The 27267-nt window shown below is 40.0% G+C and overlaps 1 protein-coding gene across 3 annotated transcripts in view; it reads right to left on the reverse strand.

Moving 5' to 3' along the window:
- Positions 1–27267, reverse strand: part of TTC39A (tetratricopeptide repeat domain 39A) — a 53256-nt gene that overhangs the window by 22537 nt on the left and 3452 nt on the right. For 2 of the 3 annotated variants that reach the window (XM_084528395.1, XM_084528396.1), the window contains exons 2-9: positions 20451–20555; positions 14134–14265; positions 13389–13465; positions 12832–12899; positions 9775–9839; positions 7261–7360; positions 6441–6506; positions 20–128 (exon numbers count right to left, since the gene is read on the reverse strand). In XM_084528395.1, coding sequence (XP_084384521.1) covers positions 20–128; positions 6441–6506; positions 7261–7360; positions 9775–9839; positions 12832–12899; positions 13389–13465; positions 14134–14265; positions 20451–20555 — 722 coding nt within the window. Of the gene's footprint in view, positions 1–19; positions 129–6440; positions 6507–7260; positions 7361–9774; positions 9840–12831; positions 12900–13388; positions 13466–14133; positions 14266–20450; positions 20556–21771; positions 21795–27267 lie in introns of those variants that run through there. The other variant, XM_084528397.1, reaches the window with a different exon arrangement.

A 27267-nucleotide genomic window follows, 5' to 3' on the forward strand; every position in this document is an offset into this window, starting at 1 on the left:
TTATTATAAACAATCTTACCTAACACAAAGGTCATGAAAGTATGATAGCAAAGCAACAGCATGGTACACAGCACCGACCTAAAGCTGTATGATGACGCTCCTTCTTGAAGCTGCAGCAGACCATGCTCCTGTGCAAACAAAAGCGAGAAGGACAAAGTATTAGAAAAGAACCAAAGCAAATTTTTGATATATATATATATTTACCCTTTGCAGTGTCATCTATAGATTGCTCACTCTCAAATTTCCAAAATACACTGATGTAAATTATTTTTATAGCAATCAGAGAGATTATATTAACAGTTTTTTATGGAGTAACTGCTTCATCTCTGGAAAACATCCTGAGACAGAGCAGCAATTTGTGATTTATTACTTGGTTAATGTAAGAGAATGTGAAACAACTTATCACCATCACCAAAGTGCTGCTAAACCACTTTTCAATAATGAAAAAAGCACGGTTTTAAAATGCCTGGCAAATAATATTGATCGTCTTTGCGCCGTGTGTCCATGTTTGTTGTTATTCACTGCAGAAGCAGGTTAAAGACATCAAGAAAACCATATCAGCAACTAGCAGGGCAAAGGATAGCAGTGCAAAAGGATGTCTGTAAGTATGTCAACAAAAGAAGCCTTGCAATGGTGTTGGCCCTCTACCAGAGGTAGGAAAAATATCACGGAAAGAAGAATGTTCCTATTCTCTTTGGGAAGAGCTACAGCGATCAAGTATCGTGCTGTATTCATATTCAAAGGGAGAAATAAGGATTCAAGCTCCTGAGACAACAGTGTTTACCAATCCCCTTCTAGGACTGGTTCCCTGGTGTCAATGGTAAGAATATAAACATGCGAACATATCAACCATAAGATTTGCTTCTTAGTAAACACACACAGTAAGATGTTCACTTTGTGCTGGGGAAAATTCCATTTAAAAGTTGCACTACAACTGCAATGGAAAACTACTGGAACAAGATGTATACAACTATAAAGACATCCATTCAAACCAGCTACACTATAAATAGGGACCCTGAGGGATGTCTCTGGAGCCACTGCAGAAGGTATCACAGGGAGCACTCAGTGCATGATCTCAACACAGATTTTCATCTTTTGTGTGTCCCTGCCCATGGAAAGGTATTACACTACATGACCTTTACCATTTACTGTACAAATCCTGAAGCCTGTAACCATATTCTAATTTTGATCATACATGTATGTTTTTACTTAACTAGTGTTTTGTTTTGTTTTTTAATGTAAATACAGTTATTTTGAGTTTTAATAAATCTTTATTTATGTATTACTGTTATGGGGAAAGTAACACGTACCATTAACACGCACACCTGCAAGAGAATTAGCATGACATCTAGCCTGGATAAAATAATGAAAATACTGACTTGTACATCACTTCAGAAGAAATTTAAAAGATAGGAAAATCATAACTGAAAATCAATGACTTTATGGAAAGCAAGCACTCTTGAAATAAAGCCAACTTCATTTTCTGCTGAAAGCAGAAGTTTGATTGATACAAATAACTAACAAAATATGATGCACTCAGCTCCTTCCACCTGCTCAGATGAAAACCACAAATACTTGGATTTTTTTTAAAGTAACACTGTTGTACTGCAAGGTAGAAGACAAAACATTTTGTGGAATGAATTTGTCAGAAAAAAAAATCCAAAGTAGCCTTCCAAAGTAGATTTTTTCAAATGAAAAATCTTCAGGACGGATATTTTACTGAGTCTTTACAGACGTTTACTTCAGTAGAAGGCCTTACAGTGTTAGATATCTTCCAGTTAATATAAAAATACAGGTAAAATAGCTGCTGCTCATATTTGTGAATAGCACTAAGAATGACAGAGAAACAAACTGTATTATTTATATAAAACAATTTACTTGTCAAGTTGATCTCACTGATGTATTTTAGTCCAAAAAAATGTATTTTAAGATAGCCAAACACAATATTATTGTCTGTATGAACCAGGAAGGCAGCCCATATCCACCCCATCTGGGACAGCATCTGGGAAAGCTGTAACTGTGAAGAAAATCAATTAAGAAATTGCTCATTCTTTATAAAAGACAGCTGCAAATCTGGCATACATCAGCCTAAATTCTTAAACTGAGTAGTTACACAGGTATGGGAAGCTCACTGAGCAAGTTAGTTCGCTGTCATGTCTAGAATCCTATTTTGTCCCACACAGGTAATTAAAGACTGCTTACATTTCACTCTGCTACTGGAATACCCCAAGCTTTCTATATTAAAATAACAATATAATCAGTAAACACAGTCTGGACAAAAGAAATCTAGAAGCAGTTATTACTAGTATTGCAATGCTTGCTTGTAGAGAAGGCTGCAACAAAGCTGCTTCTCCCGAAAACACTCTTGCAAACTGCTGTTGCAAGATCTCCAAAGTGGGATGACAAAGGGTTTTGTAAGAAGCACATTTTAGCTACCATGTCCAACCAGACAGACTCCCTAGGCTCCCTTTGTGGCTGGTAGAGATAGATTTACTCCTGGAAGGAACGATTCAGCACAGAAGCCCAAGTCAGACACTGATTCACCTTTTTTAAGCACCTACTCTTACTCCACAGGGAGCCTCAAGAAACTAGCCAGCAAACCTAATCAGGTAGGTGAGGTGTCATGAGTTGGACAATGCTACTACACCCACATGATCCTCAGTGGGGATCAGCTGAGGATCTCAGCACCAAATCACAGACTGCTACTATTTGAGCCTCTGTGAACAAATTATACTCACTGGTGCCAGTCGGTATAATCGAGTACATTACACTAATTGTTAGGACGCACCTTTTAACACCTGTAAATACCTCCCACACCTATGCCACTGGTGACAGGAGCTATGACAAACCACCAGGATGTGCTTCCAAACAAAGTCTATTGCTACAATATAAAACAGATGTCAAGGTAACAAGTAGCAGTAATTTCTCTAAAATACTTAAACAACAGTAACACAAGAGGCAGGTTACCATGAAAAGCATAAGGTATAACACAAAGGAGGAAGTGACACACTTTTCTTACAGACAAATGTCACGACCCAATGCAGTATCCCTTACCTTTCTATGCAAGTTGCTCAGAACATCCTATGCCCTTTTAATTCCCTATACTGTCACTTCATGACAAGGAAAAGCAATATCCCATTGATGTGATCCTTGTTCCAAGACATCCAATATTCTCTCATTCCAGTGTCCCACACAAGCAGTGGAGGATTCTCACAGTGAATGAGGTGCAAACAAGGACAATGCTCAAAACCATCATTAGACAGCATACAGGCTGGTTCCTACCTATTTCAGCTGTGACTGACTAAAATCCATTTCATTTCCTGAAGTGAAAGCTCTTCAATTATATTTTAAATCATTCTTGTTTAATTACAGATCTTTACAAAGGAAGCAAAACAAGGTCACTGTTCATGTCCCATGACTTGATCACATTACTGCAGGTGTAGCGAGTAGGATGAATAATAGCTTTTATGAAGAACTAATTAAACCAGTAGCCTGGGCACTTGAATGTATTAAATAACTTCAGTTTAAAATTTGCAGGAGACCAAAATGCAAATCAAAAAGATGCTTCTTCAGAAACTGGAACTCAATTTATTACAAATTGAGACATCAAAAATATTCCTCAGCTCAGCTGCTTTGGGAAAAAGTGTCCTCCCACATCAGAAAGTATAACTTGAAAGAAGTTGGTTCTATCTGAAAATTCTTCTGCCTTCCCCAGAAATCATGCTGCCAGCTGACCCTCTGACAAGCTGCACTTAACTTATGGTGGACCCATGTCAAACTTTTCTACAACTTAGCACCACAAAATTTGTAGCGTTCTATAAACTAAGAATGACTGTACATGTCAGTCTGAGGAGTCTTGTGATCTCACACCAGAAGTTAGTCACCATTAAGCACAAAAAGTCCAGACGGGACACATTCTGCACCCGCTGCCCGGAGTGGATGAGGCCTGCCTCCCCTGTTAGTGGCCTAGCCAATGCATGATATATACCTCAACCCACAGAAAATTTCTCATGAAATCAGGTGAAACTGCACTCCCATGCCTTGAATCTCAATATCTAAATGCAGGGTCTATGCCACGGAACACAAATAAGCCCTTAGTTTGACCAACGATACCAGGAGAAAGGAGCTCAGACAGTGAGCGTGGCACAACTGGCACTTCTCGGAGCGGAAGGGAACGAGGGTGGCCTCAGGCTACTTTTATACTTTCTTGATCTTATCCTTCCTACTATTCTGGGACGCCAGACTGCTGTTAAGTTGATCATGCTGTCCCCAGTGCCCATGAATGACTGAGGAAGTAATGCAGCTTTGGGCACATCCTCAGTAACTAGCAGACATGACATGTCTGTGAGAAGGAGAGTTGCTAGGGGCAAGTCTGCCAGCTTCAAGGCAGATTAGTTTTGTGGAAGATATCTTAATACAATTGTATATCCTCTTCTAATACACACACGATCCACACTAAAAGCAAACTGTCTTTGAGTGAAATATAACTCTTTTGGGTAAATCATAAGCAGCTCAAGGCTCTCTTGGCTTTTGCACAGCCTGATGCTCACCACAAGCATTTAAATGAAAAAACTGTGTGGTCAAACGCTGATGTACTCAAAATTCCTTTTCCTCTGGATGGTGTGCAGCATATGACACACACACTTTCTCTCTTCTCTTTTGTTACTTTCACCTTCAAGCCTCTTGTCTGTACTGCAGAGGACAGATTCCTTCTGCAAGCTTTGGAAAAGCACCACTGGAAGGGACTATGAATGTAATTGCAATCTTGCTTTTCACTTTGGGCATCTAGTTTCAAACTGTCCTATGCAGAAAGACTTTTCTGGGATGTTAAAATAAATGACCATCAATGAACTTTGATCAAAATGCTTAAAATGCACCTTTTTATGGTGTACAGATACCATGTTTTTGCTTAAATTTATGCTAATCTAGGTCATGCTTCAGTCAGTTATTGAAAAACTGGAACAGGAGCTGACTCATCAACACAAATAGCAGCCCACTCATAGCCATACAACAAACCCCAGGGCCAATGGAAAAGAACAGAAATTCTATTAGAGGGAAAATTTTCATCTGCAGTAATAGAATGAGAGTTCAATTCTGAGTATTCTCAGAATTCTGCTGGTATGCAAATTGCCCTTACATTTTCTAGGAGAATATTTTGCTTTAGATGCATTTTGTTTTCATAACTGACAGGTGGAACTACTTGATTTTTGCCTCTACTGCCTGTGAAACAGTTCCTGGTCAAGCTCCCAGGCATTTCCAAGTTCTAATCCATGCCCTTGCAATAGCTCCTTGCTTTTAAACATGACATTTTATTTTCAGATCTAACATCCCTCCAATAAACTAATAAAGTGGCAATGACATTCACCCACATGTCACCTACAAGTGCAGCTCTGATTAAAGAAACATTTTTCTCCTTGAAACTTGTTTTGAAAATAGAAAACATTATAAAAAAGAGTTGAGTTTTAACTTGTTTATGCTTTTGTTTGATGTCCCACAAACACAGCATTTACCTTACCCAAAATTTATGAAATAAGCATAACTGGTAGTTCAGGTTAAGTGAACCTTAATGCTTTTTTAATCCAAGAACCCAAATTTTGATTGAATCTCATAGTCTGGTGGTGGAATGGGAAATAAGGACAGGTAAAAGGTATCAAGGCCAAGATTAAAAAAACAAACAAACAAAAACACTAATTAATTACCCACAGTTTATTATCCTATTTTGAAACAACGTATCCACAAAATACTAACACAGAGAGATTACTTTCTGGATACTTTCTGTGCCTCTGCTGGACAGAGTAAGTCAAGTTTGTGCAAGCTTACTGGTGCTTCGTTGCTAAACAACTGGCCTTAAACTGCATGCACAGGCAACACAGGTCAGACTTGTAACTCTCTGGGGAAAAAAAAAAGCACTTACTCTTTAGGCAAAGAAGATTTAGGTGCCACAGAAATCATTAAAGACATGGAGAAAAATAAATCAAATGAAACTGGAAGTCTTTTTTTTCCAACTGGATGTCATGCAGGAACCTCTCAGGGTCATTCGGATACTCTAATAACCGCAACTATCAAGTAAGATAATTTATAACAGGCTAAGAATATGATTTTGGCTATGACCTTCTAAGCACAAGCATACATCAAAAGACCAGTAACTAAAAATAATTAAAAAAAAAACAAAACCTGATTTTGTCAATACCACTGTATTAGCCATTATCTTGTATCATGTTTCAAAAGTGTATTATCATTGAAAAATGATATCACAACCTTTAAAATGTAATAGTTCAGACAAAAATATAAAGGAATACCGGACTGTATGAAAACAGTGTCAGCAACACACATGCTGTGATACTAATCAGTGTTTCAGAGTTAATGAGAGGAGAAAGAAACTCCTCTCTCTCTCTCTTGATCTGAAAGAAATGTACCAAAAATATTTATTTCACCTTTACCTTGTTTCCAGAAAACCCAACAAACTCCAGCAATCTCAGAATCCGTGCAGGAAACATGGACAATGTCTATAGAAAGAAATGCAAGAGTTACACAGTTACACACTTTCATACCATCAGCCATCCTGTGGTTTGCTACAGAGGACATCCTGTGCCATGTCACCACATCTGACCCCTTGTTTTCCTGACCAGAACACAAGCACCAGCAGCAAACAGTGGCCTGAACAGCATCCCAGGCTCCACTCACGCATCCTGCCCCACCAACTGTCCTGCCAACAGACAACTCCCTGTCCTTGGTTGCTCCCTCAGTGCCAATTAAATAGTAAATGGAAGTCAACAAGCACCGGCATCTTCTGCTCCTGAGCAAGGCTTCTCCCAGCCCTTATCCCCATGGTTCCCTTCTCATGAGGCTACAACCCACTCCTGTGTGCCTCCCAGCACTGGTCACTGGGCTAACCTAGATCACCTCCACTGGCAGCTGGGCACAGGCACTTTGCTATATCATCAAAGAACATGTTCTTAGCCTGTGTCAGACAAGAAAATTGCTCAATTTATAATTTCTCCATCAGGACGTGCACATGGGCCTGCACACACACAACGGTATTGGCATGTTATGGGTAGCAGTCTCTTTATTTCTATAGTGTATAACTATCTGCTGGTGTTAGATCAGAGACTGGGTTCCTGCAGGTATCAACACATACACCTAATTTTAACCCCAAGACTAGTAACACTGATGTCTATGGAACTTCTCAGGAAGTTACATTAAGAACATTTTCAGGAGTTTGCAGACCTTGAGCTCAAGAGAAGAGCTGCTGGTACATACCAAATTAAACGCTCCAACCCCGAGCTTTACACCTCCCTCAAAATGGAGATGGTTCTCCCCTTTGACATAATGTGGAGATTGTATGAGACTGTCCAGCTCTCTGAAAAAGCACAAGATTTTGTCATATTGTCAGTAAAAAAAATGATTAACACTAATTACAATTCAGTAAGAAAGTAATCCAATTACCTTGACCTACACAGTAGTTCAAAAAAGGTGAATTTGTCATCTCACCCAGATGAACAACATCTACAGCATTTTGTTGGATTTATCAACAAACCATTTCTGTCATATTACTATCAACTCAAAAATATGGAGTCCTGGAGATGAATTCCTGTCAAACAGACATAGTCAATCTGCAACCACGTTTCTGCCTGAAAATGTCCCAAGACTGGCTTTTGGGACTTACTATTACAAAGAGACGATGGGCCAGTGCAGAAGACAGGACTTCGCAATTTTTTAATTAATTTGATTTGCATTTCACTAATTTCTAGATTATGCATTCCCATTTTGTGCATGTTCAACCAAAAGAACATTGTGTTATATATAGGAAAAGTCAATTGTAAGAAATTTTAAAAAGTGAGCAGGTATATTGGAAATTACTTATATTTCTAATCTTTTAGGTCTCAACTTGGTAGCGTTTCTTTATTGCCCTGTGTAAGCCAACTGGATTTGAAGCTGCTTTTCCCCCAAGCTTTCCACAGTTATGTGTTTTTCACATTATTGTTTTAGTTCAATTTGCTTATGCATAGGGAAAAAAACACAAACACTCTTTCAATTGCAGCCACACATGTGTATGCAGGCTGTCACATTTTTATCAGCTGGTTGTTGCTAATAGATCTAAGACACTTCACTGTAATTGCAGCCTTTACAATGGACCTGCATTTAGTCACCTTAAACCCACATGAACATGGACACTGTCATCTTTCTCCCTTTCAGTACACTTCTGTGGAACCTGGAATGGATACTGTTTTGTCTGATACACGTGACTTTTTGTGGCTTTTTTGAGGCCAAATTTTAAGTCCTAAAGTAAAACAAAACATGATGCAAATTTAATTTTCATCTTTTTAAATTTTTCATTAGTCTCTACTACCATGAAAATTTTCTCATACTTTTTATGTACTGATAGCAAGCAAATGTTTCATTCTAAATTACCATATTATTTCACTCTATCTTTTTTTATGGTAACCTTTCCTCCCTGAGAGTTTTATATCTTTGTAATGTTTACCCCTACTGTCTTTGTCGGGGTTGCTGTTGTTGTGGATTACCAACCTGTTCTGTTGACAGCAGGGAAAGCAAAGATCACTTTTTTTGTATCAGAAATTATTGTGATAAATATTAATCAATCAAAGCAAACAAAGGCTCATTTCCACATTTTTGCCGCAACCTTCTGCACCACACTCTCACCAGGGCTGAAAACAATTACTTCTTGCCACATCAAAGGTACAGTACAAAAATCATAATTGCCAGTCTCACATACAAACTTCCCCTTTGTTAAAGTATGTTTTAGTAATATTGAAGTTGTTATTAGCATTCTTTTGAGGGAGACCACCTAAGTCCAACTAGATTTATTACACTTTGTTTTTACATATAGTAGAGCTGTTCTTAATTTATTGAGGCACAATAGAGTATGCTTCCCATGGTGTACATTTTAATTTACCTTTGCAGAATTTACTACTGCACTTCAAAACACTTTGCACATGTTGAAAACCTCTCTCCATTACCTCCCAAAAAGAAATATGCTTAGGCAGATGTTTTTGGCTTCTAGACACTAAGTAACAGACATACTGTGAGTTTAGATAAGCAACCCTGCTTATCATTTTTAATAGCATGCACCTTCTCTTTAGAGTAGAATAACTGCCATACTTAACCAGATTAAAGGTCCAGCTAACCCAATATTTCACACAGACAGTGGCATATGCTTGGAAAAACATCCTCTATGAATTGTCTGTTCGGGGACTTCATGATGTGGAGAGACTGCATCTGTTCTATCATGCTAATTAGCCCTGATAAATCTATTTCCTGTACATTTGCTTAAATCTTTTTTTGAAGCCATTTATATTTTCCATTGCAAGCTCTTCATTTTATATTCTCTTCATTTTTAGTTTCATGCCTTTATTATGGAATTACTTGTGCTTCAGCTACTGGGTTTGAACGTTCCAAAAAGCTGCAGCAGAAACTACAAAGAAATGCAATTTCATAAGCCTGATGACCTGCTTCATGCCTGATCATATCTCAAGTAGGCAAACCTTGGCAGTTAACAAGGGAAGGGTCCACTACCTCTTTTTTCTATTCCCTGTCTACCTAATGCAAATTTAAAATCCAAATGAACCATAATATCAATGCCTTTTGTTTTGCAAAGAAGGAATTCGTGTGGGCAGTGAAAGGCTCTAGACATGAGGCCCATAATGAAGGCTGCAATAAATATATCAGAAAGTAATTTGTGAATTGGAGAATTTGACCAGCTGCACTTTTTATGGAAAGAGTACACACAATAGTGTCATCACTCTGACATACCTGTATGTTTGGTAACTGTTCCTGACTTTGATGCCTCCTTTTATGAAGCTAACCATATTCTCATCCTGTTGGAAATGAAAGATGTTCGCAATAAGAATTCATAAGCAAATTTATAAGCATTTATAAGCATTACAAACGTCTTCTGTCTTCCAGAGATGAACATGTGCCTTGAACATAAGCATCATTACACTGACAATATAATTCTCTATGAAACAATACATGCATTTATGACTTCTTTTTTATATTAAAACAGTTTTACTCTTTTCAGATATCTGTTGGCTTTACTTTGATGCATTCTGTGATTTGTATAGCCCCTGTGACCTCTGGACCGTTTGAATCTCCCTAATGGACACAGGGAACTAAACTAATGAATAGCATCTACGGTACATGCACTTGTGGCTGTTTCAAAAAATAGCTTTCTTTCATTTGTCCTTCAGCATGGTTAAGATCTGAACATTTCCTGGCTCAGCACCAGATACAAATAACTGCCTGTCCTCAGGAGTCTACAGAATATAGTTTCACATCCTAAAAAGGAAGCAGGGTAAGTAAAGTTATGCAGGATATGCTCTTTCTGGTCTGAATTAAGTGCCTCCGAGACCCATACTAGTGTGGTAGCATGTTACTTTACTAGCTATAATGAACTGAGAACTTACAAAAAAGTGTATCTGGGGGACCTTTAGTTAACAGCTGTATCCCAAAGAGAAAACTCTTTAGTCTCATAAGTTTCTGGTGGTAGTTTCTTGCTTCATTCATCACATCTAATCGGTCATTCTGGTTTGTTTTGGTATCTGCTATTACTTTGGAATAGGAAGGCTACATGCATTTTAGCAAATGATTTTTCTGTGATGGTATTTTGAGAGGCTGTACAACCCATTGTGGAGAAAATAGCATAGATTAGGTGAAAACAGCATAGATTAGATGAATGTTCAGTTGTTTAACTGTTATTGTCAAGAAAATGGGGCCCAATTCTGCTCTTCAATATGTAAACAAAGAGACAGAACCTGCCCCAAAGAGCTTTCCATCCTTCTGACAGTCAGGAAGATAACCCAATCAAAGTTACAGAAAACTGTGAAGTCTGTAAGAAAATGAATTATGAATTGGTGTAGGAAGCCTAATGGCCTGAACTGAAGGGCAGGGGCTTACTTCTGCAGACTGCAACATCACCACTGACATGTCTTTGACAGTCATCCTTAAGCAGAGTTGTCAAGAGTGATAAATGAGGACAGAACACCCCATAAGCGAACGTGTATTTTCTGATATATCCCCAGAGACTTGAATCCCAGTAACATGCAGACAAAATAATCACAGAGCAATGCGACCCTGTTTTTCTTTGTTCTGTAGAACAAATTGTGTTAGCAACTGGGGAGGGGTTGGGCATACCTATTCATATGTAAAGGTTCAGTTGTATTTTCCTTCTAATAGAAAAAAAAGTACATTTTCCTTTGAACAGAAAATGGAAGATGAAAGAAGATGATTTTAAAATGTTTAAAGCAAAATATTTAAATCAATACTCAAGATACCAGCAACAGAGGTAACCAATACAAGAATAGTTCAGCCTCCCCCTCAAAATCCTGATGCTAATTTCTATGTTTTTTCAATTCGGTTTGGTCATTTACATTAAGCATCAAAATTAACTGACTGCAGTAGCTGTTGGAGACAAGGGCTTTTGTTTAATTTTTAAAACCAGTTCATGGGTTCATGAAAAATTAAACACAGAGAAAAAGAGGAAGCAAAAACCAGTTATTTCTCATGCAGAAGAAGACAATAAATTATTTTCTTACTCTTAAATTTCTCATGTATTTATAAACATTTTTTAAAATAGAAAACTGTGGAAACAGTGCTTAAAACCAAGAGGCACTGTATCAAACACATTTTTCTTACTGGCATAATGCAGAAGTTTTGGAAAACATTGCGGCCATAGCTTCAGATATCATCTGAACTGTCCCCAGTGCCACAGGCCACTCACCCCAAAAAGTAGGAATATGAAAATAGGTAGATACACCTCAGCCATTTCAAATTCAAGCATCTTACCATAAAGACATCATTATCAGCATCCTGAAAACCTTCAGAAGAAGCTATTTGGATTACTGGCTTTGCCATGAAGCAATAGTTTCTAGTAGAGGGGCAAGGCAGATAGCAGAAAAAGGTGAAGTTTCATAAACTGAACTGCAAGCAACACAAATCAGAGCCCATCTGGCAACTCCCAGTCATTATAAATCCATCGCCTGCATTTCATTCTCTATCAGCATCTCTGACCTAAGAAGCAGAAGCTCTTTGTAAATGTGACTGACTTCTATTATCCCCTCTGCACAGATGAAGAGGCCTGATGTTACATAGCAAGTTGAGGCAGATCAAAAAGAAAAATCAGTTATCCAGGCTCTAGATTGCAGCTTACATTGTTAATGATAGTTGGAATAAGTGTTGCTAATACTGATTTCTCAAGCAAATCAAGCTTCATTAGTCCAGACAGATAAAATTCCAAGCAGAGGGAGAGTTCCCATTCTTTTAAAGACAGGCAGCACTATTCAGCAAAAAGAATGTGTAGAGCTTAATAGCTGTGCAGACCATAGAAGCGTTCAAAAACAAACAAGCGAGAAAGAAGTCTTGGGAAAGCAAACACCAGTCTGACTGAAACAAAATCTCCCTTGCATTCCAGCCTAGCCTAGCTTCAATGACCATCTCTCTCTCTCTCTTTTTTGTTTGTTTGTTTGTTTTTGTTTTTTTTATGTTTTTTTTAGAGATCTGATATCCCAGCACACCGTATTTGAAAATCACTGCTTAGCGCAGCAACGTTTCACACAACCAAAGGGGAATGGAGAAGGGCATCACAGGGGACTCAGTCCAATTTCTAATGAGATAAGCCTTTTCAGATAATCATTGGGCATAACAAAACATGTCACTATCTCATCAGCAAATAATCCAGATAAAATCCAGATTTAATCCAGATGAAGGAGTCATAGATCATTAGGTGAAACCACAGACTTCTATTAATTTTAACAAAGGAAATCTGTACAGTGTGTATTATTCTGTAATGAGCCATGCAAAAAAAAAACATACCTGGAGGAATGTGAGTGCTGCTCTCTGAAGTAAACATTCAGCATAGCAAATTTCTGCATGGATTTCCTCTAGTGTTACATGGAGCAGGAAAAAACAAAAATCAGATGAAAAATAATTTAAAAATACTTAGACCATTAATAAAGGAATAAACTCATAAATCTCAAACTGAGAAAAATCTTTTCTGAATTGGCTGCAGTGTTTCAGTTCTAGACTATCAAATGAACTCCAAACAATAATGATACAGTTAGAGAAATTTTTCAGGAATAATGACTTCCAGAAATTCTTGGCTCTAGAACCTTTCTAGGCATTTTCTTGCTTTTCTTTCTAGGTATTTCCTTACACAGCAATTTGTGGAAATACTGAGTCAGCAACCAATATAAAATAGAGATTTTATATATGGTGACACAGCAATTACCAAAACAGTGATCCAGTGATGTTGTAAAGAACAAATCAGAAATTTTGTCAATGAGTCTGCAAACTGTAAGAACATGTTGTGTGAACAATTCAATACAATTCCACTTCCAGCAAAAAAAGAGGAAAATTAGAGATAATGTTACCTTCAGTGAAGTGTTCAAGGCTTTGTCTATGCACAAGGTTGTTGATGGAATCAGCTACTGTAGATTTCTTCCTAAATCTGCAGAAAAGTCAGTTTGGTCATTCTGAACATGAAGCAGGATGAGAACCCTATCTTTCAGCTGGCCATCTATATAGTCACCAGCGTACCTGTAGTATTCACCAACCCTCTGTCGTCTCACTACATATGCAAACTTGAGCATATTCCACATAGACCTCGGTCAACATGATCCTCCTGAGATCTGTCTTTTGTCCTTTGTGCACAGAAATCCATTTTGATGGTGGAAGGGGATAAAGAGGCTTTTGATTCATTCTGTGCGTGCATGTGTGTACAGAACTGGGAGCACTGCTGGCTCAAAGACAGATGGCTACAGCACAACCATCACTAAAGGGAAGAACTGTGCTGCAACTGTAAACGGTAAATAGCCTCCAGACACTGCAGAACCAGGGCAACAGATAGGACAAAAAAGTTAATTGACAAGAAAAATCAGATACTGCAGTAAACAAAAGTTTTCAGGACAAGAAGGCTGAAAACCTTAAGTGATGTGGTCTAACCTCATTATTGACCCTCCTTTCATCAGGAGGCTGGACTAGATGACCTCTTGATGTCCCTGCCAACTTCTGTTTTCCTATAATTCCTATGAAATTACACGTCTTTTTCTAACCTGGATGTCTTTCAAGGCTTTTCCATGAATGGACTATTTATTGACTGCATTGCCCCACACTTACTTTTGACAGGTGGCTTGAGCTTCTTTCATTGTGTTTCCTGCATTCATTATGTCCTGAGGATCAAATGTCATCATAGCTTGCATTTCCAGTATGGTGGCATAAGTCAGTGCATGATACATACTGTCTTTAGTTCTGCAAGAAAAAACACAAGATTCAAAGAACAGCTGCTTTGATTTCATAATTACTTACCAAAAAAAAAAAAAAAAAATCAAACTCCAAAAACTAGGTCCAACTGAACTAGAAATCAAACACAAAGGACATACAAACAGTTACTATAATCAAGAAATGCTAACAGATTCAGATTTGTGCAGGAAAACACGACTGCATCTCCAGTTTCAAAAACTGTGCTAAAATGTTCCAGTTCTGAGCTAAAGATAGGTATTTAACATACCTGAAGTACAGGAATTATCTGCATGGCTAACCATTCAGGGAAATCAAATCTTTTTTTTTTTTTTTTTTAATAGATTACCTAAATGAACTCTACAGCACGTGACACAAATCCAGACATCATTCTTCTATTTTAGGACAGTTACTCAGGACAGACTCAAGGAGACATGTAACAGAATACTATAATCCTGGCCAAAATAGCATCTTTTTTCAAACAGATCTTCCTACCAGAAGCATTCCAGTCTAAACCAAACATTATAGCTTTTTCCTCCTCTCCACTTCTGCTAACCTTCTACCCCATGCATTCCTATGAGATGTCAGATGATGCTTCTTTTACAGAAAGCTTAAAAACTTTGACAAGAATGCAAGGGAAGACAAGTAAATTCCATCTGCAGCCATTACCAGCACCTTTTCTCTGTTGGGAAGGGTTTACATATTGCTTGCATTTCCAGCATTCATGCAGTAGCCATGTATGTTATAACCACCTGCAAATGAATCAAAATATCCTCAGGCCTAGAGGTCCAATCAAGATGACTTGGGAAACAGGTTGAAGAGAAAGCTCAGATGAATTCCTGCCACAGGAACTCTGTGGGGCTTGCTAATTCACCCATGACAAACTCCATGATTTAGACAAACACTGCTAAAGAGCTACATTTGTTATTTCCATTGTTTACACTTTTAGAATGGATCAGATAGTTCCCTACTGCAGGGAATATACACAAATACCTGCAATCAAACAGTACGCCTATTCTCCATACATGCACTTCAGGTGTTTGTTTTTCAAAATGAGTGACCTCGTTGTGCTTTTTTTCCAAGCAGAAAGTGATGTGCCAGCAACATGCCCTTGAGAGCTAACAGCAATCTGGGCTGAGACCTTACTTGAGCAGGCAGATGAACAAGACCACCTCCAGAGGTCCCTTCCCACCATGGCCACTCCGCGATTGTGTGATTTTATTTTAAGGAGAAAAACCACACTCTAAGGACACCTCAATTCACCCACTTCCTCTCCCAGGAAGACATTTGCCTCCCCAGGTTTTGATACCTGGATTGTACTGAAAGATAATGTTATGGTAGCCTAAGACAACCCTGCATTGATCTGGACAGTCACCCCAACAGTGATCTGGTAACTCACGGTGCTGGTCTGAATCCACGCATTGATTCTTTCGCTGGGTGGAGTGAAAAACCCTGAAATGTCCTCAGGAGTCCCTGATGTTTGGTTAATATTTTCCGGAGACTAAAAAAATAACCTCTTCTATATCTAAAGTAACCCCCTCTCGATGACACTACACAATGAAATCACCAAAAAGAAATCCCAGTGATTATATGATCCTGACTTGCCTCGTTATATGTATGTTTTGAGATTTAGGGATTAAAATAATACCTGGTACCGGCACAGACAGCATTACACAGATACCTGGTGCTTCCCTCGCCACCCTCCATAACGATGCCAAAGGGCTACTTTTTCCAACACACATGGCACAGAGCAGGCGGGCTGTACCGAAGAAATGTGCAGTGCACATCTTTAAGCCACAGAGCAGTCCATGTTCTGTGACTGTCCTTAATTCCTTGTTGCCCACACCATGTCCACAGGTTACCTAAAAAGCTGCTCTAAGCAACCTCTAAACCCATCTAGCAGAAAAGCTGTGTGGGGAAATCACCTACTGCTGTAAGTACTGGGAGCCCCTGAACTATACTGACAGCCATCTCGTTTCCAATGTGAAAAAAGAACAAACTAATAATGGAGAAATTAACTTAAAATCCAGCAGAGCCATGACAGCTCTGTCTTGGCCTCCTGGATCAAGATTCTTTCAGTAGACTGACAATGCAAAGCAGAAAAAAAAAAAAAAACATATTGTAATATGCCAACTTGATGAAGTGTTCCTGTTCACTTGATTAGTCATCAGCCGCAGCGGGCACAAAGAAACACAATTCATCTCACCTTTATTAAAATAAAACCCTTTCCAAGTTTCACATTCAATGCACAGAAAAGGCACTAAAATAGACCTCTTCCAAAATTTTAGAAATTTGCTTTCAAAATCAAAGCAGATAAACATAAAATCCACTGTACTGAAAGGAAAATTTATACTTTCAAGTATACAATGGTGAAGAGGGATTTTTCTCTCCAACAATTTGCTTCTGATGCAAAATCACTCCTTCCCTAATCAATGGTTTCATCTATTTTGCTTATAGTATTTTACAGGAGATTAAAGTAGGTTAATGTTTCTCATTATGCAACTGGTATTTATCAGCATCAAAACTTAGTATTTTTTTTCTTCATCTGGGAGATAGACAGCAATGCAACCATTTGAAAACAAATGTAGCAGTTATCTAAGCTATTTATACTAAATGAATAAGTGAAACTGCCAGTTATGTTTCGTTTTAAGGCCTGCATTTTATATGGATGGATTCAGGATGAAATATAACAGCCTTTTTTTTTTCCCCCTCAGGACATTGTTGGAGGACATGATTTTTATCCAAACACTTTCTAGACCTTGAAGCTACCTCCATGTGCTCCCCCTTACTCTTGTACTGCTCAGTATGACAATCACACACCTTCTTGGCTAGTTCTCATGGCACGCTCCAACACCTCACTGAGCAGCATCATATTTGCTTTTGCTCTACAGTACAAGAACATTTCACCACACAATGAAGGCAGACATTAAAAGGTTCCCATTCAAACCTTAATAACCTTTAAAAACTTAGAATAGAAAAAATAACACTGAATATTGTAATTTGGATTAAAAAAATTCCAGTGATGGTAAATAAGTATTCTAGAACTCCGCTGTGCAGAGTATAACAGTTGTACAAGTAACCAGCAAAGCAGTACCAGAATGTCTCCGTACCCACCTGTCATATTCATACATCACAGGACTGAGCTTACCTTTCAGACGCAGTCTCTCTGGAATTAACATTCTACCGGCATCTGCAGGGGCTTTGGGGAGACTATTTCCAGGTTAAAGTCAACTGCCCAGAATGAATCACTCTCGTTTTTATAATATTGCAAGCAGCAAGACAGATGTGTTGCAGCTTACCCAATGATCCAGATTGCTCTGCGTCATGAATTTATCTTTATTATTTACTATTCTCCCAAGCAATCTGACATCAGCAAACCATCAGGTGATTATGATATGCTTTCCTTCAGGATAATTGTTAAAATATTAAACATTTGTTTCACAGAAGGGAAGGGGAAATATCACTGTTATCAACTCTTTCAGTGCTAATTATCTGTTTGCAATTACAAGAGAACGAAAACCTAGTCAGCTTTTAATTGATTTGCTGTATCTTGGGGTTGAGGAGGAACAGAAGATTTGTCCCCACCCCCGAGACAAGTCAGTTTTAGCATTACCCATTGTCACAGTTACCAGGGTGTATATTAAAAATAAACATTTTGTTTGGGAGCTAAATTTAAGGAGTTTCTTGGTGTTCTTAGTCTGAATATGAATATTCCATATAAGAGATTAAACTAATTAAACCTACTGCAGGAACCACAAGAGAACCAGAGCCCACAGTTGAGCAACAAGAGTTTTAATGATAAGAAAGAAAACTAAAACTTAAAAGGTAGCTGAGGAAACAAAATGTTACATAACATGAAGAAAAAACATCAGACTAAGATTTTTATGAAACAAGTCCTCATCTTTATGGAGCATATGTTTTTTTCTAACAGGAAAAAAGAGCTTTATCTCAACACAAGTCTAGACAATATCCTTAGATATTTCTTTTTAAGCTGCTAAGAGAGATCTTCCGATTTTAATTCTCATCCATTGCCAAAATCTGTTCTCAGCTACACATGGTACAAATCAGTTGGAAATACATTTATCGTGGAAGCCAAATGTGAGTAATTTAGTGAATCTGCAGCAATGTAATACAGAGCAGAGTATGTCCTACAACATCTTAAGTGGCAAAGCTGCAAAATTTAGGATAAGATATTCTTTACAAGCGTGTAAAAACTGAAAAGTATTTCTTTAAACAAAGATAGTATGTTTATGGACTGTGAAAACCAATTTCAAATCTCAGCATGCTAAAAGGCAGCAGTGAGGAATTGATGACTCCCAAAGAAAATACTCCGTATTACCACATGTGCCCACTCCACAGCTCTTGTCATTCCCTGAAGAGATGGAGTGTGTTCATAATGGATATCATCTGTGGGGAAATCTAGCATCCTGGTTCTGCGATACACTTGCAAAGATCATAAGCCTGTATTTCCCTGCTGCCAAAGGACAACAGGAATAAGGCCTCCTCGTAACAGGCTAACATGAAAAACCTGTTTCAAAATGGTTTTGCAATATGCAACACACTCAGGTACAAAAATGGAATGGCAGCTCATGAAATGTATTCTGCAGGGCCTGACAAAAGCTGAATGGAAACCATATGCAATACAAGAAAAATGGATTTATGGGGTAAGAAAACACCACAGCCACACAAGCTTTTGCAGCGCTTTGGGATCTCCAAAAGTATCTCCCCATTCTGTGCTAAACACTGAGTAAGCATTTCCAGATGGGCACAGGGGCTTTACCATCAGAACTTAATGACAACAATTATTCTTGCCATTTCAATGATATCTTCTGATGATATATAAACACAAAACAACACTGCTGTGAATAAACCCAGTGTTAGTAATATGCCTGAGCCTACCATTTATTATGAATGTCTTCCACACTGTGTACTTAAATGGGTAAGCTACAGATTCTGGTGCCAAAGACTGAGGCCGATAGCCCAGCAAAGCAAAACAGATTTATCCCTGATGCATTTCTAACACATGCTCCTGCCAGGGCAGTCACAGCTTGGGGAGGACTTGGGAAGAGGAAGCAAAGGAGATGCAGAACACTGACAACTACACTCATGTATAACACGAGCGAGGCGAGTAAAAGGTAATTGGGTGGAAAGGAAGCTGATGCAACCTGATCGACCTGCTGCGCCTGCTGAGGACATCTGAGGCCTCATCCTGGTCTGTAGCAAATGTAAAGGGTCATAATGTTTGCTGAAAAGTGTTTGCATGTGCCTTCTCTGAACTTCTGCATGCCAGTACCCAGAGCTCTATTACGTGACCCATTAGATCACTGATAACCTCAAACACTTCTCAAGTCATGCAGTCAAGGATAAAGGAAAAGACAAATTGAACTGGCAAAAGAGAGGACCTGTATCACCTGTGAATTTTACTTGTTTGATAATCCAGTGACCTGGAAGAACGTACAATGTCATTTCCTGCTAGCTCAAAAATACATGGTGCAAACTGAGGGAAAAAAATGCAAATTAACCACAGACTTCAAGAATCCAAGAGCACAGGTAACTTAAGGCCAGGGTATGAAAAAAAATCACAGAAACTGATGAGACAATTTTTAGAAGTTATTTTTTGACCTCACTGCTTGCAGCCAGGCAACATGTAATTAGGAAACAGAATGCATGACCGCAGCACTGAACTGTAAAATAAGCTGTGAGAAAGTTTCTGCAAGCAGTTAGGTATTTGAAAATAAATAAATAATCCAGTCACAAAGTAAACTTATAAATTTAAATTCAAACCTACAGTAACACATCTCAAGCCTGACGACACCCTGTCAGTTGCTGATTTAGGCACAAAACTACAAACTTGGCTGTATGTGAGAAAATGGGGCGGGGGGTGACAGAAGTCAGACTTAATTCTTTCCAGAGTTAAGAATCTCACATACTGTGCTATAGCTAAATGGTTACTTCTCTGGATAGCAATTCAGTACTTTGTGTAGTTACCTGTGATCAATCACATTACTTACTCAACCACATGTAAAGCACTTATTCTGTCTTGCCAAAAACTTAATGTATTATTTACCATCCCTTTCTGAACCAAAACCATAGCCTTATCAATTATTGATAGAGAACTAGCTGTCTAGGCAATTCTCGTGAGATGGTGAAGCAAGGAGAGATAAACAAAGGAAAACTGGTATAAGTAACCAACTTACTTTGCTTGTAAAGAAGCCAAAGCATCTGAGAACTTGTTGCTAAGAAATAAATCCAGAGCTGCCATGCACTCATGCAATGCCGTGTTGAGGTCTGATGTTGGTGACCTGCCAGAAGAAGAGAGAATAAACTCAGCACATCTGTTCTCCTTCTACCAGTGCATTACTTCTACATTTCAACTTCCCATCTTCAGTGCTAGCCTTCCCATTGCCTTCCTAATTCTAGCAATTTTATGAGCTCATTTCTCATGAACACAGAAGCACTGGGTGACAACACACACTTTGACTGTGTGTAAGGCTCACAGAGATGAGAGGTTAGTTTGATTGCCTCTTTCTTAAGGATGAGATGTTTCCAAACTGCATCAAATTATTATTTTGCCTGCTGCTGTAACAGCTGCTTTAGTTCAGCTCACATTCAGCTTGGTTTCTGCCCAGTAGACTACTACTGCTCACAGGTTGGCTAAAATTCCACATTGTGCGTGCTCCCGGGAACGTCACTGTCCTTAAGAAGTGATGCTGCACTCAAACAAAAAACTGCTGCTGCATCTCAGAAGTCAAAAGATTATCTTTGTGGCTTAGTCTGACTGTACTTTTCTCCTTCACAGCATTTAGATGTCAGCCTGACCTTTCACGGGGGTTCTCAGCTGATCTTTGGGTTACTGGCAATGGGATAAGACAGGCCAGCTGAAAAAATTTGGCCCAACTTCCTCACCATCAGAACTGCTGGACAAAAAACCACAGAAGAAACAAATTAGACCTTGCACTAACAAAGTTAAAGTAACCTGGTCAGTGTCAGGACAGATGAAACATCTGCATCTAATGATCAAAGAGCTATATTGCATTAATATGTCGTATCCAAGTCTGTACACAAAATTACCACAACAAAATTAAAAAAAAAAAATCCTCATTGGGTTTCTGACTCCACCAGCCAAAACACACAGCCTGCTGAAAGGAACACCAGGAAGCAAAATCCTGATATCTTCTTAAGGAAAAAAAGATAGGGGAGCACAGAACAAACAGATAGCATCAGTAATAACCGCTTCAGCTGCGTTTCAGTTTTGACTTTATGAATAATGACTGCAAAGAAGAAAGGGCAAAATTATACACAGGAAAATCGGGATTATAAATCTGAGAGAAACATCACACAACGCCGTTCACAGTGGCTGCTGACTTCACACTTGAGATACGCTGCAAGTCGTCCTGCACCCAGGAGACTCCCCAAGTGCTTTGCAAACATTGATTAACCAAGTCTTGGCATCCGCCTCACACAAAATGCAATATCACGTCTGCCCACCTCCTGGAATCTATTCTGAGCCTCGCTTACCGTAATAACTAAAACTTTGCCAATCACTGTTTGTGTGTATTGCAGTTCTTGCATGCCTTTTTAAACCTGTAGCCCTGAAACAAACAGCAGATTTAGAAGTGCATAAAACATACTTTCCTCTGCTTTAAAATATTTAGACTAGCAACATTTTTATGTTTTTGTTTTGATATGTTTCCCTCCATGCAGAGAATTACAAATCAAACTCCATTCAATACAATTAAACCTTTTCACAGTACTCCTTTTAAAACAGAAAGATGATTTAAAAAAAAAAAAAACAACACATGCTATTGAAGCTCAAAGCACAAACAAGATGCACTGATTACTTGGCATCTTTACAGGAGTAAGAATTATTAGCACAGTGCCACCCCCAGCAGCAGCAAAACCCAAGTTGTGCACCTCCCCGGTGCTCCAGGGAAAGCATTTGATGTAGCTCCCAGGTAAAGGGCTCACGCCTCTCATCAATGCTACAACTGATCGCTTATAGCTGTAAAGAGGGAAAAAAAAAGCCAGACTTCCAACTCGAAAACGCCGAGCCTTTTAGCAAAGTGATTAGTCATGCTTCAGCGAGCGGGTTGCGGATCCTCTCCTGCTTTCCACTGTAAGATCAGCACCACCCCTGCCCCAGAGGGGAAGCCGGGAGCCCGGCCACCTACCTTTCCATCAGCCCTCCGGTGTGCTCTGACATCCTCACCCGCACTGCGCCCGCGGGGTGGCCAGGCAGCAGCACCCAGCAGCAGCAGCAGCAGGCACTGGGCGCTGCTCCGCGCATGCAGGGCAGGGCAGGGCACTGAGCATCTCGCTGCTCCCCGCCAGGGCACCACGCTGCCCCACGCAAGGGGCAGGAACCGCCGGGCACCACTGGTCTGGAAGGTGCTGGTAGCTGCCAGCCTGAGCTGTGATCTGCAGAGCTGTCTGTCACGCAGTGCGAGCGAGGCAGAAGGCAAGCATCCCTGTGATCAGGGAGCCGAATCAATGACAATGACTGCACGCAGCAGAGGACCACGTCGGAAGCCTGGGAGCCAGGAGGGAGAGTCAAGTGAGGCCAGGCGAAACGCAGGAGAGCTGAGGCAGGAATTGCTGAGAAGCAGACAGGTGAGACAAGAATGTGCTTCTTCCCAGCAAGGAGTCTCCGCAAAACAGGCTTGAGTCCACAACCAAACTGCAGGTTGCTGGGGGTTCCCAGAGCTTCAGGAGGCTTTCATGCAATCACGGAGTGGTTTGGGTTGGAAGGGACCTCAAAGATCACCTAATTCCAACCCCTTGCCGTGGGCAGGGACACCTCCCAGCAGCCCAGGTTGCCCAAAGCCCCATCCAGCCTGGCCTTGAGCACCTCCAGGGATGGGGCAGCCACAACTTCTCTGGGCAGCCTGTTCAGTACCTCACCACTCTCTGAGTAAAGAATTTCCTCCTTCTAATCTAAATCTATCCTTTTTTAGTTTAAAACCATTCCTCCTTGTCCTATCACTATACCCCTGACAAAGAATCCCTCCCTGGCTTTCCTGCAACCCCTTTAGGTACTGGAAGACCACTATAAGGTCTCCCCAGAGCCTTCTCTTCTCCAGACTGAACAACCCCAGCTCCCTCAGCCTGTCTTCATAGAAGAGGTGCTCCAACCCCTTTATCATCCTCGTGGCCTCCTCTGGACTTGCTCTAATACGTCCATGTCCTTCTGGTGCTGGGGCCCAGAGCTGAATGCAGGCTCCAGGTGGGGTCTCACGAGAGCAGAGCAGAGGGGCACAAACCCCTCCCTCACCCTGCTGGCCACGCTGCTTTTGATGCAATACATTTTTTTACAGTCTTGGTAAAATTCTCTCTTTAGAGTCACGCAAAATGGGTTAGCATAAACAATTGAATCAGTGGAGTGAGCTCATCTGGCTGATTTTGTCCAAAATAAAGCAGTGTATGCTCCCCAACTGCTTTGCTGGCACATCGGCAGCGCTGGTCCTGGGCCCAAGGGCAGCAGCTGCAGCCGGCAGCACTGAGCTCGCTCACCAAGACAGCTGGACTGGGCAAGTTGTTCAGTTATGATCTAATTTATCTAAGTCAGTTTCTCCAAGAGCATATAATCTAATGTCAAAAATTATGTGTCCTTCCCCCTGTACATGGTCCTATTTGTTAGATTACGCACGGCAATCCTGGAGATGTCAGCTGCTGAAGGAAGACCCAAAAACCGATAAACAAGCAGATGATAATTTCAGGAAGATACTCTGAGACGTTAACACACCTGATTAAATCTCTTGCTGTTTTATGACATCCTGTACAGGAAAAGCCTGTGCTGCATTTGGTATAAAAATTATCCTAATAGAGCCACAGGCTGCCCTTTAATGGCTCCTTACAAGTCTGTAACAGCAGCGCATACCTGGGCTACAACCAGACATAAAAAACATCACTGCTTTTTTCCCCACTTGGGAATAACTGCTAATTACCACTTACAATTAACCAAGGTGCTTCTACACCATGATCCCGAGCTACTCAGGAAGGACTGTTCATCATTTTCACTAGCTGTTTATCCCATGTCTAGCTGATATTGTATGGCCAAAATTGTCCTTTGGAGCTCTGCATGGTGAGGGCTCTGCCTGTCCCTGCCAAGGTCTTCAGGACTTGAGCTGGCTGGTTTGCCTTTGAGCATCACTTGTCCAGTAACAATTACACTCTCAGACCTTCAGCATGCAGCTTCTCTTCCAACACGCATACCAATGTTTTCTTTGAACTAAAGGAAACAAACCAAAGAAATTAAGATCAGGAACATCTCCACATTTAGGCTCTTTTCTCTTCAGTTTTGAAAGCTTCTTTCTGTTTCCTGATTTTTGGCTGCAGGTCTTGTAAGGACAATCAGATGGTTCTCATTGTGGCCTGATTATTTATGAAATCATCGTTCTCTGCCCTGGGGACCACAGCTGGGGTGCTTCACAAATCACAATTCCAGTATATCCTGTGGCTTAGTGTAAAACCTGATCCCACTGTACTGCATCCTCACTGCCTCTACTCAGAAGCACAATTACTCAGGACATCTTAGGGCAACGCTCTTTTTGCTTAAACATCAAATGCTTTTTATCCAAACAGCAACATCGAATGAAATATATAAGCAAGCTAAGCAAAATTAAATCCATTAATCTTAACGAAAAGTAAAGCGTTCTCCAAAGCACAAGAACCAGGATGTTTTGCATGGTCAAAAAAAGGGAGGGGGAGATTTTTTGGAGGATGGGGGTTACAATGTTTCTGTATAGGTTTTATTTTCCTGCATGTGTGATGTTCACTCATTTCTTACTGTAAGTTTTCAGCACATATGCTGATATGACTTGTCATTGGCTTTATGGATTTCTTTAATAAAAAGAATCTTGAAACTCATGCTCTACAAAACGCTGAACCACTGACCCATCTGAACTCAGTATTTATCTGACCTTTGGAGAAAAAAAAAAAAAAGATAAGCCTGAAGTTTGTGGCTACAAACCTTTATAATAATGCTTTTGAAAATAATTCAAGAGCTCTTTCAGTATTGTGAAATGCCGAGAGCAAGTTAAATCAGTCATATCAAAAATATGGACACATTTCTCTGCTAAATCTATGTTATCTGTGTAAATCAGCTTAGGTTACGTGCACAGATGCCTTAATTTGGAGGAGGAGAATAAGAAACAGAGTTGAACAGAACCAAACTGCCCAGTCCTTGATGGAAACCACCCCAGAGAGAACCAAGTGCTGGTGACTCGGTAGCCACCTCTTCCCCCCACAACCAGGAGACACAGGGAGCAGTGGAAGCACCCCCTCTTTTCACAGCCACATCTAGTCACTAACACTTAAAGCAAGTGAGACAAAAGCATCCAAGGGAAAGATTATCTTCCAGTTCCAAAGGAACTTCTCAGCAAAACCTCTGTAATCATACCGGGGACCTTCTGTCGCAGGGCTTGCACAGCATTAGCACAATTGTGCTCAGTAATGACTGGCACCGCTTTAATCTTAGGCAGAAACATCAGCAGAGCTACTCCAGCAAATGCCAAGCTGGGTTCTGCCTTCACCCCAGCAGTACCTGCCTGCAGAGCACGGCTGCCTTCTGCTGCTGCTCTTCCACCAAAGCATTTCTGCGGCCAGCAGGGACTGCTCGGCACATGGCCTTGCTGTGCCGAAGGCATGGAGCACGTCCTGTTCATCTGAAGGGCTGCAGATTCAGCTCACAAGTTTGTTTAAGCAACTGTGATGTATGTGCTCAGATCTGATTTAAGACACCTCCAACATAACACAGCTTGGCCCTGCCGACACACCGGGTACCTTTCCACTGCACATCTTCAGAAACACCACCACTGAACAGAACGGAACCAAACCAATCTGCTCCATTATCATGAAAAGAAGAACCAGTCTGGTTAATAATTCATTCGCATTCAGACAATGCACAAACTTTTTCATAATTTGGAAGCAAATAAGTTTATGCAAGAAAATTAATTCTACCATACCCCTTCCTGATCCGTGTGCCAAGCGAGAAATACCTCAGCATTTATCTTTGTGCTCTTGAACACATTTGTGGCCTGTGACTAACACTCCCGGGTGCTGCAGAAATGTCACTGCTTCTACCAACAACACAGCAATTGGAAAGGTTTGAAGTATGGAAACACAAATGCAATGCAATTCTGCAATTCGAGAGACCTTAGTCAGTACTTCAGGTTGCACAGGGACCATGACACAGTCCTTTTCCAGGGCTAACTCAGCTCTGAAAGTGCCAAGCTGCTGGTGTCTCAGCAACATTGGAAACTTTCTGTTAAAAATACGCTCGTGCTTTTGGCTCTCACGTTTCAGAAACAGCTCACGGAACAATGGGATGTGGCAAAAAAGTCATGGGAGAGGAACAAAGTCCAGCAAAGACTTCTGTCGTGCCCTCGGTCCCACCACTGTTTAACTTGCACCGAGCAGGATCTAGGTTGCATTGCATTGACAGTTCTCATCCTGTATTTGAACAGGCAAACAATGCAATAAATTCATTTAGGTAGATTTGTTCAGACAAATGAAAAAGTATTTGTGTCACTTTTGTGGCTCCCTTTCCGTGAGCAGGAGTGTTCTACTGCCACAGCTGCTTACGGAGGGCTAAATGCAGCACTGGGGGAGATCAGTCCCGGTTAGTCAAACTGCCTGCACCAAACACAATGAGAAAAAATTAAGATTACCAACCCAATCTCCTAAAGCTGCACTAACCGGTTGGAATGCACACAGAAAAATCAGCTCACACAGGGTCAATATTAAAAGATAACAAATACATTTAGCATTACAGGAATTTACAGGAACACTGCAACTCAGAGTAAATTTTCATCTGTAAATCAGTCTGTGTTAATGCTTAACTTTTACCAGCTCCTCTTTACCAATTCAAATACTCTACAATTTATGACAATTTGAAACACAAATGTAATTCATATTATGGCTTTTTTTCTTTTTTTTTTTTCCCTTCTTTTTTTTTTTTTTTTTTAAGAGTTTTAAGGTATTTAGACAACCTTACAATACCCATTTGCCCTTTTT

The sequence above is a fragment of the Aythya ferina genome (assembly GCF_964211825.1).
Source record: "Aythya ferina genome assembly, chromosome: 8".
NCBI lineage: Eukaryota > Metazoa > Chordata > Aves > Anseriformes > Anatidae > Aythya > Aythya ferina.